This window comes from Ailuropoda melanoleuca, chromosome 3 (genome assembly GCF_002007445.2).
Source record: "Ailuropoda melanoleuca isolate Jingjing chromosome 3, ASM200744v2, whole genome shotgun sequence".
Classification (NCBI taxonomy): Eukaryota; Metazoa; Chordata; class Mammalia; order Carnivora; family Ursidae; genus Ailuropoda; species Ailuropoda melanoleuca.
Window position 1 is genome coordinate 17,207,670 of NC_048220.1, and position 13,728 is coordinate 17,221,397.

The window sequence follows — 13,728 nt, forward strand, 5'->3', positions numbered from 1 at the left end:
ATGTCTTCAACTGTGAAATGGGGATTATAAAAACACCTTTTTCTTACGTAAATGGCTGTGAGGGTTGAACAGATCACGCACATAAGAGGTTCGACCCTGTGCCTGGCACCCAGCAGCCAGTCAGGAAATTACTGCCTGTCACCATCATCATCACTGTTCGTCATTCCTGTAGAAATGTAGAAAAGCAGGGCGCCTGGGTAGGGCAGTCGTTAAGCGTCTGCCTTTGGCTCAGGGCGTGATCCTGGCGTTCCGGGATCGAGTCCCACATCAGGCTCCTCCACTATGAGCCTGCTTCTTCCTCTCCCACTCCCCCTGCTTGTGTTCCCTCTCTCGCTGGCTGTCTCTATCTCTGTCAAATAAATAAATAAAATCTTTAAGAAAAGAAAAGAAATGTAGAAAAGCTTCTTCGGTTATATAATGTTGAGCTTCAGAGTTTACAACTTCATGAGAAACACTGATAATTTGAATTAATTTATAAGCCCTGTTTTGGCTACCCGTTTATGCTTTCTGGGTTAGAATATATTTTGTGATGAAGGAGACTTCTCTTTTTTAAGATCTCACAGCTTGCTGTAGTGGCTGACAGTATCTTTTCATTATCTTACAAATTCATGATATCATTTCCTCATTCTAAATCAGATGTTGTCATTAGTTCTAGCTTTGTGCAGTTAGAGACAGGTGACTGGTCACCATAGACTTGGTATCCTTATCCTTATAAACAGCCTTGATTTTGAAGGATTGAGTACTCCTTCACTTGATCTAGTCTCTTGAATTTGAAGGGTAAACTATTTCCTAAGGTTAGGTTTTTGCTGATATTGTTTATTATTTGTTTGGAGATAAACTTACCTCCCCCACCTTTTAAAGTAACCTCAATACCCAGCTTGGGCTTGAACTCATGACCCTGAGATCAAGAGTCCCGCACTCTGGGCACTTGGATGGCTCAGTCAGTTGAGTGTCAGACTCTTGGTTTCTGCTCAGCTCTTGATCTCAGTGTCTTGAGATTGACCCCTGAGGCAGCTCCGTGCTCAGCAGGGAGTCTGCTTGAGATTCTCTCCCTTGGCCCCTTCCCCAGCTCACGCCTAAGAACTTTCTCTCTCTCTCAAATCAATCAATCATTTTTTTTTAATAGGAGTCCCATGCGCTACCACCAACTGAACCAGCCAGGCATCCCAATAAACTTATCTTTTTAAACCACAGAGTCAATAAATTTTGTTCCCATTTGGTTCCACACCTTGTGGTGTAGAAAGTTAGTATAACTTTTCAAAATGCCAGCTCTCACCTAGAAAATAACTGCTTCTATCACATAACCTGGTCTATTGTTACCAGTTTCCCTAGTTTACCAGCAGGCATGCTAATACTTGTTCTCTTTTTAAGTAGTAAATGGATCAGCTATTTATAGTTCTGTGTCCATTTTTCCAGTGATGATATAAAATTATTTTATAAGTGTGACAATTAAACGTTTCCTTCTGAGCAAGTGGTAAGTTCCTGGAGGTGAGGAGATGGGCTGAGTTCCTGGCGCAGGCCACTGCAGCTGCCACACAGATGAGCTGGTGAGTGCCTGGTCCATAGTAGGTATTCAGTAAATGCCTGCGGATGACATCGTGTGAGTATTTCCTGGGAACCTCAAACTTGACATATTTGAAACTGAACGAAAGCTTCTTCCTCCCAGAAGGGGAGGACGTCTGTGCTTCTCATCTTAGTGAAGGGCACGCCATCAGCCCATGGAGCTCTTGCAGGGAGCACTCCTCTCTCTTACACCCACATTCAGTCACCAAGTTCTACTGACTCCAAGTTCAGATTCGCTCACTTCCCTGCAAGGTCTGCGTTATCCTGCAAGGAAGTTCATGGACTTGGCAATGGTGTACAAAACCTTTGTGATATGCCCCTGTCTCTTTCTTGGCTGAATTAATTTGGGCTCCCAAAAATGTGCCTGACCTTCCCTCCCCTCTGGTTCCCTCTGCATGGAACATTCTCCTTCCTCTTGTATCTCCTTTGCGGGCCTTTTTTGCAAATATGGTGCTCTTTGTTTTTACCTTGTGTTCGTTCTTCCTCTCAAGAATACCAGGTTGGTTTTCTCTAACACTGACCTCTGCACAGCCTTTTTCTGTACACATATGAACAAACTTCTAGAAGATAGCTGGTTTTGTTTCTGTTGAGCAGATGGGGAAGTGGAAGTGCTAAATGTAAGAAATGGACATCATGATTATTAAATTGTAGACATCTTAATGGCCAGGGACAGAAACTGTATCTGTATTTGATGTCCAGTTTTTGCATGGTGCCTAGGATAGAGCAGGCGTTCCGTGCCCGTTGAATGAATTATTGAATGAATCTCAGTTTGAGCCTGAGGTGCCTCTCTCTTGAGTCAATGGAGCTTCTGTTTCACCGTTTACCCTCCAGGACAAATGAGGCCAGATTCCTCTGTGAGCCCTCTTCTTCCAGAAGGGAAATATGCCTGGTGAGAGAATCTGGAAGTCTGTGTTGCTCTGAGTTGTTCGGGTAGATTCCTTTAATGTCGGCTGGCAGGGATAAGAAGAGCTTTTGTTGTGGTGGCAATTAATGATGATTTGCACATTTTAGTAATTTATAAAATGGTGACCACCCTGTGCAACACAAGAAATACCTCTCTCTTGGACCATGAAATCTGGTGACCCATCTATTTAAACACATGGCTTGTTATGCATGGTTCAGCCTTAGTGACAATTGGTTCCGAATGGTTGTTGTACTGAAAAGAATTCTGTTTGGGTCATTTTAATGCTTCTCTAATTTGGATTTTTATGTTCTTGTAGGTTGTCCTTCCGAAAAAAATGGTTATCTCTTTGAACTCCTGCCTGAACTTTATCTGTTTCTCATTGTGCCTCTGGAGCAAGACAGCATCATCGCTGAATCTTGAAGACCCTAACGTGTGCAGCCACTGGGAAAGGTAATCGTTTTGAAAGTAGCCTGAGAAATAATTTCTGATGACTTTTTCATATACTATCATTATCAGTCTGATATAGAAAATTAGACTTTGAGAAGAGATTATGAAATGACTTTTATGTAAAAACCAGTAGTTATATTAATAAATTCATACTATTCGCCTGGGTCTTATAGAATATAAAGTGAAAAAATTTCCATCTATTGATTCCAACACAGGAGCAATTGTATCATGCAGGGAAAATATTATTAGCTCCATTCAAATGATCTCCCAAACATCTCCTCCCTGCTCTCAGTCTATTTTGCGGTGATCTGGGGGAGCTGGACTTATGCATGGGAACCGGTGGGTGAGCGGTGAAGGACAATATGGAATAATGTACTGAAGGGTGGCCATGTATGGTACAAAAATATTGAGCTGTATGTGGCCTGAAAAGGGCAACATGATTTCTGGAGGACCTGGAGAAGCTGCATGGACGTAGTGTCAGCTGAGATGCTCTCAGAGAGCTGAGTAAGACGGAGTGGATAGTAGTGACTGCGTGGAGTTCTAGGGATGGAAGGTGGCTTGCAACCAGTGCCGTGCAGACCGCGGAGGCTCTTGAACAACAAAACTAAAGTTAGTTCAGTGCTGCAGGAGGGCAGGATTGTCTAGATTACCTCGAAGCAGATGACGTCGTGTGTGGATGAAGGCAATGTGCGGTAGGAGCTGCCGAGGAAGGACAGCACAATCGGTCGTTGTCAGAGAGCTTGGAGTCCTCTTCGGAACACAAAAAGAGTACAGACCTCCTAGTGCTGCCGCAGTATAGCCAAATGTAGTCTACACTGCTCTACTGTGCTACGTGCATTTCTACGAAAGCATCTTTAGCCACAAGTCACGTTGCAAATGTAAGTTTCCCAGAGAGAAGGTGACACCCTTCTAGTCCGCTCAAGCACTCGAGGAATAGGTAGTTTTGATAGCTGTATGCTCCATGTCATCCAGCTCTCCATCTCTTTTCCCTGTTCTCCTCAGCACCGTGAGTAGCACACCTCAGGGGACACATTCCAGTCACTTTTGTCAGCACAGGTCAAAATGAGCACAGCTCAGAGCCTTTCAGGCTCAGCAGCTGTGTTATTGCAGGGGCACCCTGGTCCTCCACCCACAGCTTTATTTTCTCAGTGAGGGCTTCCCCATGTCTATGTGCAGTAGTACGATCAGGGTAACGGAGATGTATTTCCCTGATCAATCCATGGAGTTACGTATCACTATGACACTTTAAGCTCTAGAGGAAATATGTGTATGTAATCAAGTTCCCTGTCTCTGTGGTATTAACTATATTATATGGAATTGAAGGGGAAGGACCTCCTATTAATTATCTTTATAATCATCGCAGCACCTCCCGTAAACATTTCAGCTACAAAGTGCATAATAAATATCCATTAAAGCAATAGAGATAAATCAGTGAATGCAAGAAAGGGTACTTACCACATTTAAAAGAAGAAGAGGCCATTGGTGGTTGAGCTTGTGGGAGCATGAAAGCTTTGGAATAGAAGAAAACAATCACATTCGTAAGATACTTTGAAATAAGGATCAACACATCTTGGTCATCCGTGGATCGTAGCATGTGCAGGAGGCAGAGAAGGTGAGGTTTAGAACCTGCTCTGTGAAAGCAGTGAGGGTCATTGCCCATATGAAAACCAAAAGGAAGGGAGGTGATTTGAGAGGGAAGAGAGGAGTGTGGTTGCCTTGTTGTGTTCTTAAGATCTGTTTGAGAAACGGGCCTGGCAGCGTTTGGGAGCACAGAATTGGGTGTCTCCCGCATGATGAGACGTGAACAGGCGAACTCCCTGAGGCAACGTCTGTAAAGAGAAAAGAAGCCAGACGTCAGGTAACCCAGCACCCACTCATACATGTACATTTTGTCCTGATTCCTTCCTCATTATTTGATGAATCTGGCAACACGTAATTGCATACTTTATTCGCTATGGATAGTTCCCAGGGTCTAAAACGCCACCTCGCTTAGGGCATGTGCTGGATAAATGACTGTTGATTGAGTACACTCACCTTCTGGCAGGAAAGGAAATGGCTAAATATGGACATCAGTGGGGGAGTGGGGAGAGGGGACAGAGGGACAGGCATGGGGCACGTTATTCTCTAAACCTCATGCAGTTCCACTGTTGCAGAAGTGATTCGGGCAGCCTCTGAAAGAATTACTAATGAGGAGAAAAATGAGGGTAAAAGAGTAGGGACATGATGGAGATTTTTTTCTCCCGACTGTGCTTTTTTTTTTCCTATGACCTTCTAGAAAGAAGGATTGACAGCCATAATGTTCTTATTGATGTATTTCCTGTTTTAACGCTGGATAATGATTCTTGGAAGAAAGGTAAAAGAAAGTGCAACAGTTATGACAAGAATGGAGAAAGGAGTATAAATTAAAATGATCACACAAGGGTGCAGGTGACACATTCTGAATTTTCAAAACCTGAAATAGGCCTTGAATGGAAATGGGGAGAGGAAGATGAGGTTCAAGGACAGAATTCTTGGTGGCTGGGCTGAGTAGGGCTCATTGGAACCTTGCCTCATCTCAACCCTACCTGCACCGAATGGACTCAGCCAGAGCCTTACTTCTCACAGTGTGGTGTGTGGGGCTGTGACTTGAGCCCTGCCTGGGTGCCTGCCAGAAATGCAGACTCTCAGGTCCTGCCCCAGGCCTGCTGAATCATTAATTTTCAAATAAAAGTAGACCTCTTTTTAATGCAGCGATTGTGGTTCTTAGAAGTCATACAGAAAATGAAATGAAGGAAAATGAAATCATTTAAAATACACAAGGGGAGCTTGTTATTAAAGGAATCCCACACCAGCAGCCTTTTGGAAACTGATAATTCCATGAATTATCTGTTCCTTCTCCACATCCCCTTTCCCTGGTCTGTGAGTTTACGTGTTGGCATCTACTGGGGTTTCTGCTAAAGAAGACACGAAGGAAGAAGGAAGAGAAGCCATTCTTTGCCCATCCCCTTGGGAGTGGAACTCAGAAGTGGTAGTAATTGAAGCAGTCCTGAAGTGAGCAGAGATAAGGAATGATGATTATTACCATATCTGATTAACGTAACAAGATCATTTTGGCAGATAGAATGTAATTAACCACTTTGGAATGTGTCCAAGTGATGATGGCTTCTCCACTCCTCCCCCACCCGCCCGCCCCATTCTTTGACCTTAAATTAAATCTTGCTGGGGTTTCTCCCTGATGATATTTAATAGGTTAGAGTCCCAGTGATGATATGTTTTCAGTGTCTTTGAGAAGATTAAACACACAAGCAGAAGGTGAAGAGTCACACATCTCTGTGGTGAAAATAGTGCAGAATTGAGATCAGATTCCCTTTATACCACAGTTTGGCACCCATCATCTGCTTCAGAAGCCTCAGATGTTCTAATGACATCTGAGGGGTGGCTTGGGACAGGGCGGTGTCTGGGGGCCCCAGTGTTAGTGTTGGCTCTAGGCTGATGGCCTAGCACAGGGAGCTCAGTGTTGCTCATTTGTGATAAGAACAGGATTGGACTAGACAGTCAAGAAGGTTCCTTCCCATGCTGACTTAAGAGCAGCTGCCGAGGACAGTTAGCAGAGGCACTGATTCAGTTCAAACAGCAGCCAGGAAGCAGTGATAAGGACCCAGAGGAGGGGCGCCTGGGTGGCTCAGTCGTTGAGCGTCTGCCTTCAGCTCAGGGCATGATCCCGGCATTCTGGGATCGAGCCCCACATCAGGCTCTTCTGCTGGGAGCCTGCTTCTTCCTCTCCCACTCCCCCTGCTTGTGTTCCCTCTCTCGCTGGCTGTCTCCCTCTCTCTCAAATAAACAAATAAAAACTTTAAAAAGAAGACCCAGAGGAGGCTGGCCTGGTCTCAGAGATCTTTCCCTTCCTAATGCAAGCACACAGCTTCCACAAAGTGGCCCCTTGAAAAGTGACAAGTTAATTCTTCAACTGTAGGTGGGTATTGAGCAAATTAGGTCAGTTATGGAGTATTTGCCAGTCATAATTTGAAGAATATTCAAGAAGAGTATTTTCTAACCTGCTTATGATACACTCAAGTTTAAGAGTAATTTTCAGAATTATGTGCATAGTGTGGTTATATTTTAATAAAAGCCAAAAAAACTAAACTAAAATGAAAAGGTAAAAAACCCCTAGGGGCTATAAAAAAGTTAGCAAAATGTTATTGGTGGTTATGTAAGAGAGAACTCTCTCTTCTTAAAACATTGTTTTCTAAATTTTGTAGTGTGATTAGAATATCATTAAAAATGGGGGGGAGAGCAAGATTGTATGGAAAAGAAAAAGAATGTATAAAAACCAACAGAAAGGAAATTTGGTGTGAAAAGGCTTAGAGCCCTTTGCCTGTAGACTTCACCAGAAGCCTGTTTGTGATCAATGTGCAATGTAATTTGTTTTCAGTCACTTCTGAACTGAATTTGAGCCTCTGAATAATTTTAATTAGAAGGGTCAAGATGGAAGAGAAATGCTCAAAGTATAGTAAATTTTGTCTTCCTGTTTCCCGGAAACTGCACGTATTTCTCCGTTAGAGCCATATTGTGTTACTTCTAGCATTCCGTGCTGGCCCCCCTCGGGAGCTCTTTGGGGACAGGAATTGCAGAGACGATGTTCAATAACTGTTTGTTGAATTGGAATCCTAAATGGTTTGATCACCCTTTTCTAGATAAGAGCTTTCTTCTATCCTAAAACCAGAGAAGCATCCCTAAATGTGTGCTGTTGGTGAGCAGCAAGTGGCAAGACAGAAAATCCGTGTCACTTCAGCACTTCCTCTCATTTAAGCAATCCTCCAGACCGCTAGAAATGAGTGAAAACATTTCTCGTGTTTGCCTATGGAATCCGTTCCCCCGTCCACATCAAATGGGATATGTTTGGCCAGGATCCATTTGTTGATTATCACTTCTGCTCACCAAGGCAGACAGACCTTAACCATCATAACACAGCCTTTGAAATTTTATGGGAATAATGTATCAAGTTTAGTTCCAATGAACCAATTTAGTTCAGTTAAATTAGTGCTGTAGAGCCTGCTGGAATATTTTGTCACTCAAATGACCTTGGTGTAGAGTGGCTTCTTTTTACTCCTCTAGCACGTGTGGGCAATAGCTGTGTTTTGCTCATGGGTAATATAGGACTTCACCTACATGCAGAGGACATTCATTCGCTTTGCTCAGTGCTGAAAACGGAATGGAGAAATAATTCTGCAGGCCTTGAAGTTGGGTTATTTACAAGCACCTGGATAGGCAGGGAAAATTTTGGCGAGGAAGTCTTGCAATTTGCATTAACCTGAACCTCAGAACAGTGCTAGAAGTCAGAAGACATTCATAGCTTACTGTGATATTTCATTCCAAGAACCTTTATATTTTAACAGGGATTTCTTTTCCCCTAAAGGAGTTATATAACAGACGTGGGCATTTGCATCCCATACGCTCATCTGAACCCGTTCTTGTGGGTAGCCTCAGATGGCATACAGTAGAGAAGGAAATAGGCACCTAAAATGTATGTAAGAAATTCAGAATGCCAAGTGGGAAGGGATCTTCAAGACCATCTGTGATTCTCTGGTTTTAAAATGTGACACTCAAAACCCAGGGAAGGAAGGTCATCTGCTGATGGCCATCCAGTTTCTCGGTGTCTGATCAGGATAACCCTGTCTTCTGTTAATCCAGTGATCTTTTCAGTAGGGCTTACTGCATTTGCCGAAGATTTGTGGAGGATCCCTAGATTTAGGTAGAAATCAAGTTGCAATGACCCAAAGAATGAAATACACAAAAGTGCGAACAGTATGATTATTTTATGAATTTCCTATTGAAGCCTAAGCACATAATAGCTAAGAGACCATTTGGAGAAAGAAATCCCACTGTTGGGGAGCCCAGCACCACATAGCTTTTCAAATGAGAAGGTTCTACCCTATATCTAACCTGAATTCTTCACATTCATGTTTCAGCCTCATTCCTTCTCATTACCTTCCCTAGTCGATAGTTCCTAATAATGAAGTTGGTCTGTTGATTTGCTGCAAGTGAGTCCATAATTGTGGCCTGTTTCGTTTGCTAGTGTGAATTAAAGATTTTAGTGAAAATCTTTGAGACTGTTAAAGAGAAGAGGATTAACTTGTTCGGCCAAGAGGATTCTCTAGGTTTTCTTACAGGCAGGAACTCTAAGTTCTTGAGCATGTAAGGGGCTGCTTTAAAATGAAGAACTATGACATTGAATGTTGAATGCTCTTTATGTTTTGTGGATGTTTTCCACCTACATTCTCAGACCCTTAGGATTGCCTGCTTTTACTTTAACAAGAAGCTGTTAGTGAAAATGTATTGGAAACCAGGCTAAGCGGCCGCAGGCTGTGGATATGTATATTTCAGGCTAATTGTTTCAGCGATATGTTTAGAGACTTTGTAGCTCTTATTTAGAGGTTGTATATATTCTCCCAGTGCCTGAGAAGTAGGGCAGGCGCACAAAACCAAATTAATTCAAGTTCCAACCTGAGAAATACGTTCTTTCTGATTTTCCAGAATCAGTACCAAAATGTACTGCTATGAATATTCACATTGTCTCTGTGCTTATTATTTGCATGCAGCCTTAGATCGAAAACTTCTTGTGAAAGGTCTGGGTTAACCCTGCACGCCTGGGAAGAGGGAATGGAATTAAATACAGAAAAATATATGGTGATCATGTGTGTAAATTTAGGATTATCAGAGTTTATGGCGGATGGTAAAGAGAATTCTTTTATGAAATTTAGAACATGAACTCTAGTCTTTTAAATGTATTATTCATATTGGTCCTTTTGGTGCTCTGGGTCAAATAAAAACCTGTAAAAACATGGAGGTTCTGTATTAAAAGTCAGCATGGAGTCACAGATGACCATAATTTAGCCTCTGATTTTTTTATATACGCAGTAGATCACGAATGTAAGAATAAGAAATATTGATTCCTTATCTTCCTTCTTTGCCAGCTACTCAGTGACTGTTCAAGAGTCATACCCACATCCCTTCGATCAAGTCTACTACACTAGCTGCACCGACATTCTGAACTGGTTTAAATGCACACGGCACAGGTAATCAACGCTCAGATGTATTTATGAGTTTGGCTAACGGGGAAGTACTTTGATGCAGAGACATTAAATATTTGAGAAGATGCAGCCATTCATCTCGTGAATGGTTATTGAGTGCTTGCTATTATCCTAGCCTTGTTCCAAACCATAGGAGACACAGAAGAGCAAAACTGATGTCCGTGCCCCTGAGGAGCTTACAGAGAAAGTGTCTACTGGTTACCATCGTTTGGTTAGCAAGAATTCATGCTGCTTTTGTGTGGTGCATAAATGGGGGAGATGCTCTTGAATATGGACATCACTAGGCATCAAGAGACTCATATTCCAGCGTGTGTTTCTACTTGAATATCTGACTCAATTTAGACTAACTTAATTTTTTTTTAAGAGAGGGACAGAGAATGCATGCACACACATGCACAGGTGGGGAGTGGGGGGTGGGGGGTGGGGGAAGAGGCAGAGGGAGAGAGACTCTTAAGCAGGCGCCGCACCTGGCACAGAGCCTGACGTGGGGCTCAATCTCACGACCCTGAGATCACGATCTGAGCCGAAATCAAGTGTCAGATGCTTAACCAACTGAGTCACCCTGGTGCCCTTAGACACACTTAAATTTGACCTCAACATAAGACATATTTTTTTTTCTATAAATGTGAAAACAAGAAAGAAAAATGTCTTAAATATTAATATTAATATGGAAGGGAACTGTGATACCTTATTTTTATTTGTAAAATACTTTTCAGTGGTGTGAGTCATGGGTCTAAATATGACACCTGTTGGTTTATGCCACACTAAATGTTGTGCTCAGCGTTATTTCTTCAGGCACGCTTTCCTTGTCCACTCTATCTAAACAAGTCTTCCCTTCCTGTCACACTCTCTTCCTTTACTCAGGCCTTATTTTTCATCACACCATATAATCATTATCAGTCATTATATGGCATATTTATTCTTTTAATGTGGATCTGTACTTAAATTCTATAGGTCTGTCTTCCCCAGTAGAATACAAATTCCTTGAGGGCAAGGCTTTACATTGTTTTGCTCACTGTGAGTTATTTCCCCAGTACCTAGAGCGGTGCCTGGAATATAGTAAGTGCTCAGTAAACATGTGCTGTATAAATAAATCAGTGAATGAATGAAGCTTTAGTTAAATGAGGGTCGTTTGTCTATAACCTTCTATTTTATAGTGGGATGAGACTGCATTGTCATAGATTTTTCAAGGAATTCTCTGAATTCTTCTTTTAAAACATATGTAAGTAAATGATAAATTAGATCAGTGTCATATATGAAATTTTTAAAAAATTTTATTTATTTATTTGAGAGAGAGAGAGCAAGAGCATGAGCAGGGGGAGGGGGTAGAGGCACAGGGAGAAGCAGACTCTCTGCTGAGCAGGGAGCCCAGTGCGGGGCTTGATCCCAGGACCCCGGGATCATGACCTGAGCTGAAGGCAGATGCTTAACCAACTGAGCCACCCAGGTGCCCCTCATATCTGAAATTAATTGGTACTTTCCAAGGTTTCTCAGGATAAATGAAATAGGAAAGTCATGAAACTTCTGATCCCTTGAAATAAAGTATAGGCTGACTAAAATGGGCAATTTTAATATATTCTTAAGCAAAAAGATAAGAGCATAATATTGTTCAAGACCTATAGTCCATGATCCTTCTTACCTATTTGAGAATACTTCGCTTTTCATACCTTTATTATATTTAATAGCTCTTTTATATCAAAATATAAGCTCTTTATTCCTAATCACATTTCCGGTCAAAAGAAGTAACAGTGTGATTTTTCCTTCCGTGCAGGATCAGTTACCGGACAGCCTATCGGCATGGGGAGAAGACGATGTATAGGCGCAAATCCCAGTGCTGTCCTGGATTTTATGAAAGCAGGGAAATGTGTGTCCGTAAGTAAGACCTTTATCCCTTTGTGGGTTGCTTATGTTTGCCAGTGCTGGTTTGCACGTGTGAATGGTGGGGCAGCTTGGACCATTCCCTTTCACCCTTGGCTGCTGCTTTCCCAGTCTGTGGAATGAGGGACACATTGCTCTGTCCCTGTGTCCTGTCAGAAATCTCCACATGAATATCCCTTGAGGAGAAAGCAGATGTTATAGAAAGATGATTTAAGGCCGGATATTGCAGTGTTAATTTCCGTTTTTGCAATAAATGTCTCTTTGGAAACTGGTCAAGGAGTCACTAGACTCAGGTCACAGAAGAGAACAGAGGCAGGACTTTCCCTCAGCAGCTGACCGGAGTCCCGACGCAGTTCTGAGAGGCCAGTGTGTTCTTTTCTGGTGCACAGAATGATGAGTCTTACAAAAAGCAGAGGAGCTTTCATACTAAGAAACGACTCTAAGTCTGGGTCACAAAGTAGACCTTCTTCTTTGTCATTTTCTGTCTGCCCTCCCCATCTCACCAATTCATTCGGAAATGTCTCAAGGGAAGTTGGATATTTTATGATACACTTCAGAAATTCCTGGGATATCATGTGTGATTAAGTTTGCAATTGTATTTAGGACATAGAGAAGAGAGATCATTAAAAAGGGGTGTAAGTTTGCAAATTGTATTTAGGACATAGAGAAGAGAGATCATTAAAAAGGGGTGTACTTAAATATTTTGGCTCTATGCACAGAGGGGCAACATTGCTTTCTAAGCTGAGACACTGGTGTTGACTAGCATTGAGAGAGACAAGGTTCTGTTCTAAACTGAAGGCATTAGGAATGACTGGACACATCCTGGCTTAAGTATCTGCGGGGCTGGGTGTTAGCACTGGGTGACCCTGGAGAAGCCCTTTATACCTCTTCGAGGCTCCTTTGATCTCAAGTGCGGAGAGGACTTATATGGATATTCTGTGTGCCCTCTTCTTTCCAATGCCTGGATTCTCTTCTTCTTCTTCTTTTTTTTTTTTTTAAGATTTATTTATGTGTTTTAGAGAGAGAGAGAGAGAGAGAGAACAGGGGAAGGGGCAGAGGGAGAGAGAATCCTTAAGCAGACTCCCTGCTAAGCGTGGAGCCTAACGCAGGGCTTGACTCAGAGCTCAGTCCCAGGACCCAGAGATGATGACCCAAGCCAAAATCAAGAGTCTTAACTGACTGGGCTACCGAGGCACCCCTGGATTCTATTCTCAGGGGCAGTTCCTCAACTAATTGAAGAATTAGTTCCTCAACTTTGATTTAGAACCAGGGCTATATGTAATAATAACTGTTAATTAAAAAAATTAGAAAATGTAACAAAAGAAAAGAGAAGAAAAGAAAAGAAAAATACAGTGTAAATATCTTTCCTGGTCAGTAAATATACTTTTGTAACATATTACAAATGTCAGTGTGTTATTGCATTTTAGATATTTAACAAATTTCAGCTGTTGAATATTATGTGATTTCTATTGTGAACTGCTCTAGAAGACATTATTATGGTTAAATCTTTGTTCATCCCCTTAATTAATAGGTAAGGATAAATTCCTAGAAGTAAAATTGCTGGATCAGAGGTATACACGTATTTTTCAGATGTTTGGTGTGTTTCCACTTTATGCTCCCACCTGCAGTATGTGGGAATGCTTTTTTGCTTATACCCTGTCCCAATTTTCCCTTTACTAATTTTTTTTCTTAATTTAATGTCTTTGATTACTAAGGATGCTGAATAAGAAAAATTACATGTTTATAATCAACATCTTAGAGGATAATCACGATCTGATCTCTGTGGCCCAGGCTGATGGGAATTTTCCAAGGAAAGCCCTGAGTGCACACAGCGGCAGAGCAGGGGTGGGGAGGCGTGGGTGAGGG

General features: G+C 42.1%; 1 protein-coding gene across 2 annotated transcripts in view; it reads left to right on the forward strand.

Annotated features, from left to right (window-relative positions):
* MEGF10 (multiple EGF like domains 10) overlaps positions 1-13,728 on the forward strand; it is a 167,326-nt gene that overhangs the window by 40,125 nt on the left and 113,473 nt on the right. For both annotated transcript variants that reach the window (XM_002918080.4, XM_019798400.2), the window contains exons 2-4: positions 2,784-2,917; positions 9,868-9,969; positions 11,756-11,856. In XM_002918080.4, coding sequence (XP_002918126.1) covers positions 2,802-2,917; positions 9,868-9,969; positions 11,756-11,856 — 319 coding nt within the window. In that variant the 5' untranslated portion in view covers positions 2,784-2,801. The remainder of the gene's footprint in view (positions 1-2,783; positions 2,918-9,867; positions 9,970-11,755; positions 11,857-13,728) is intronic.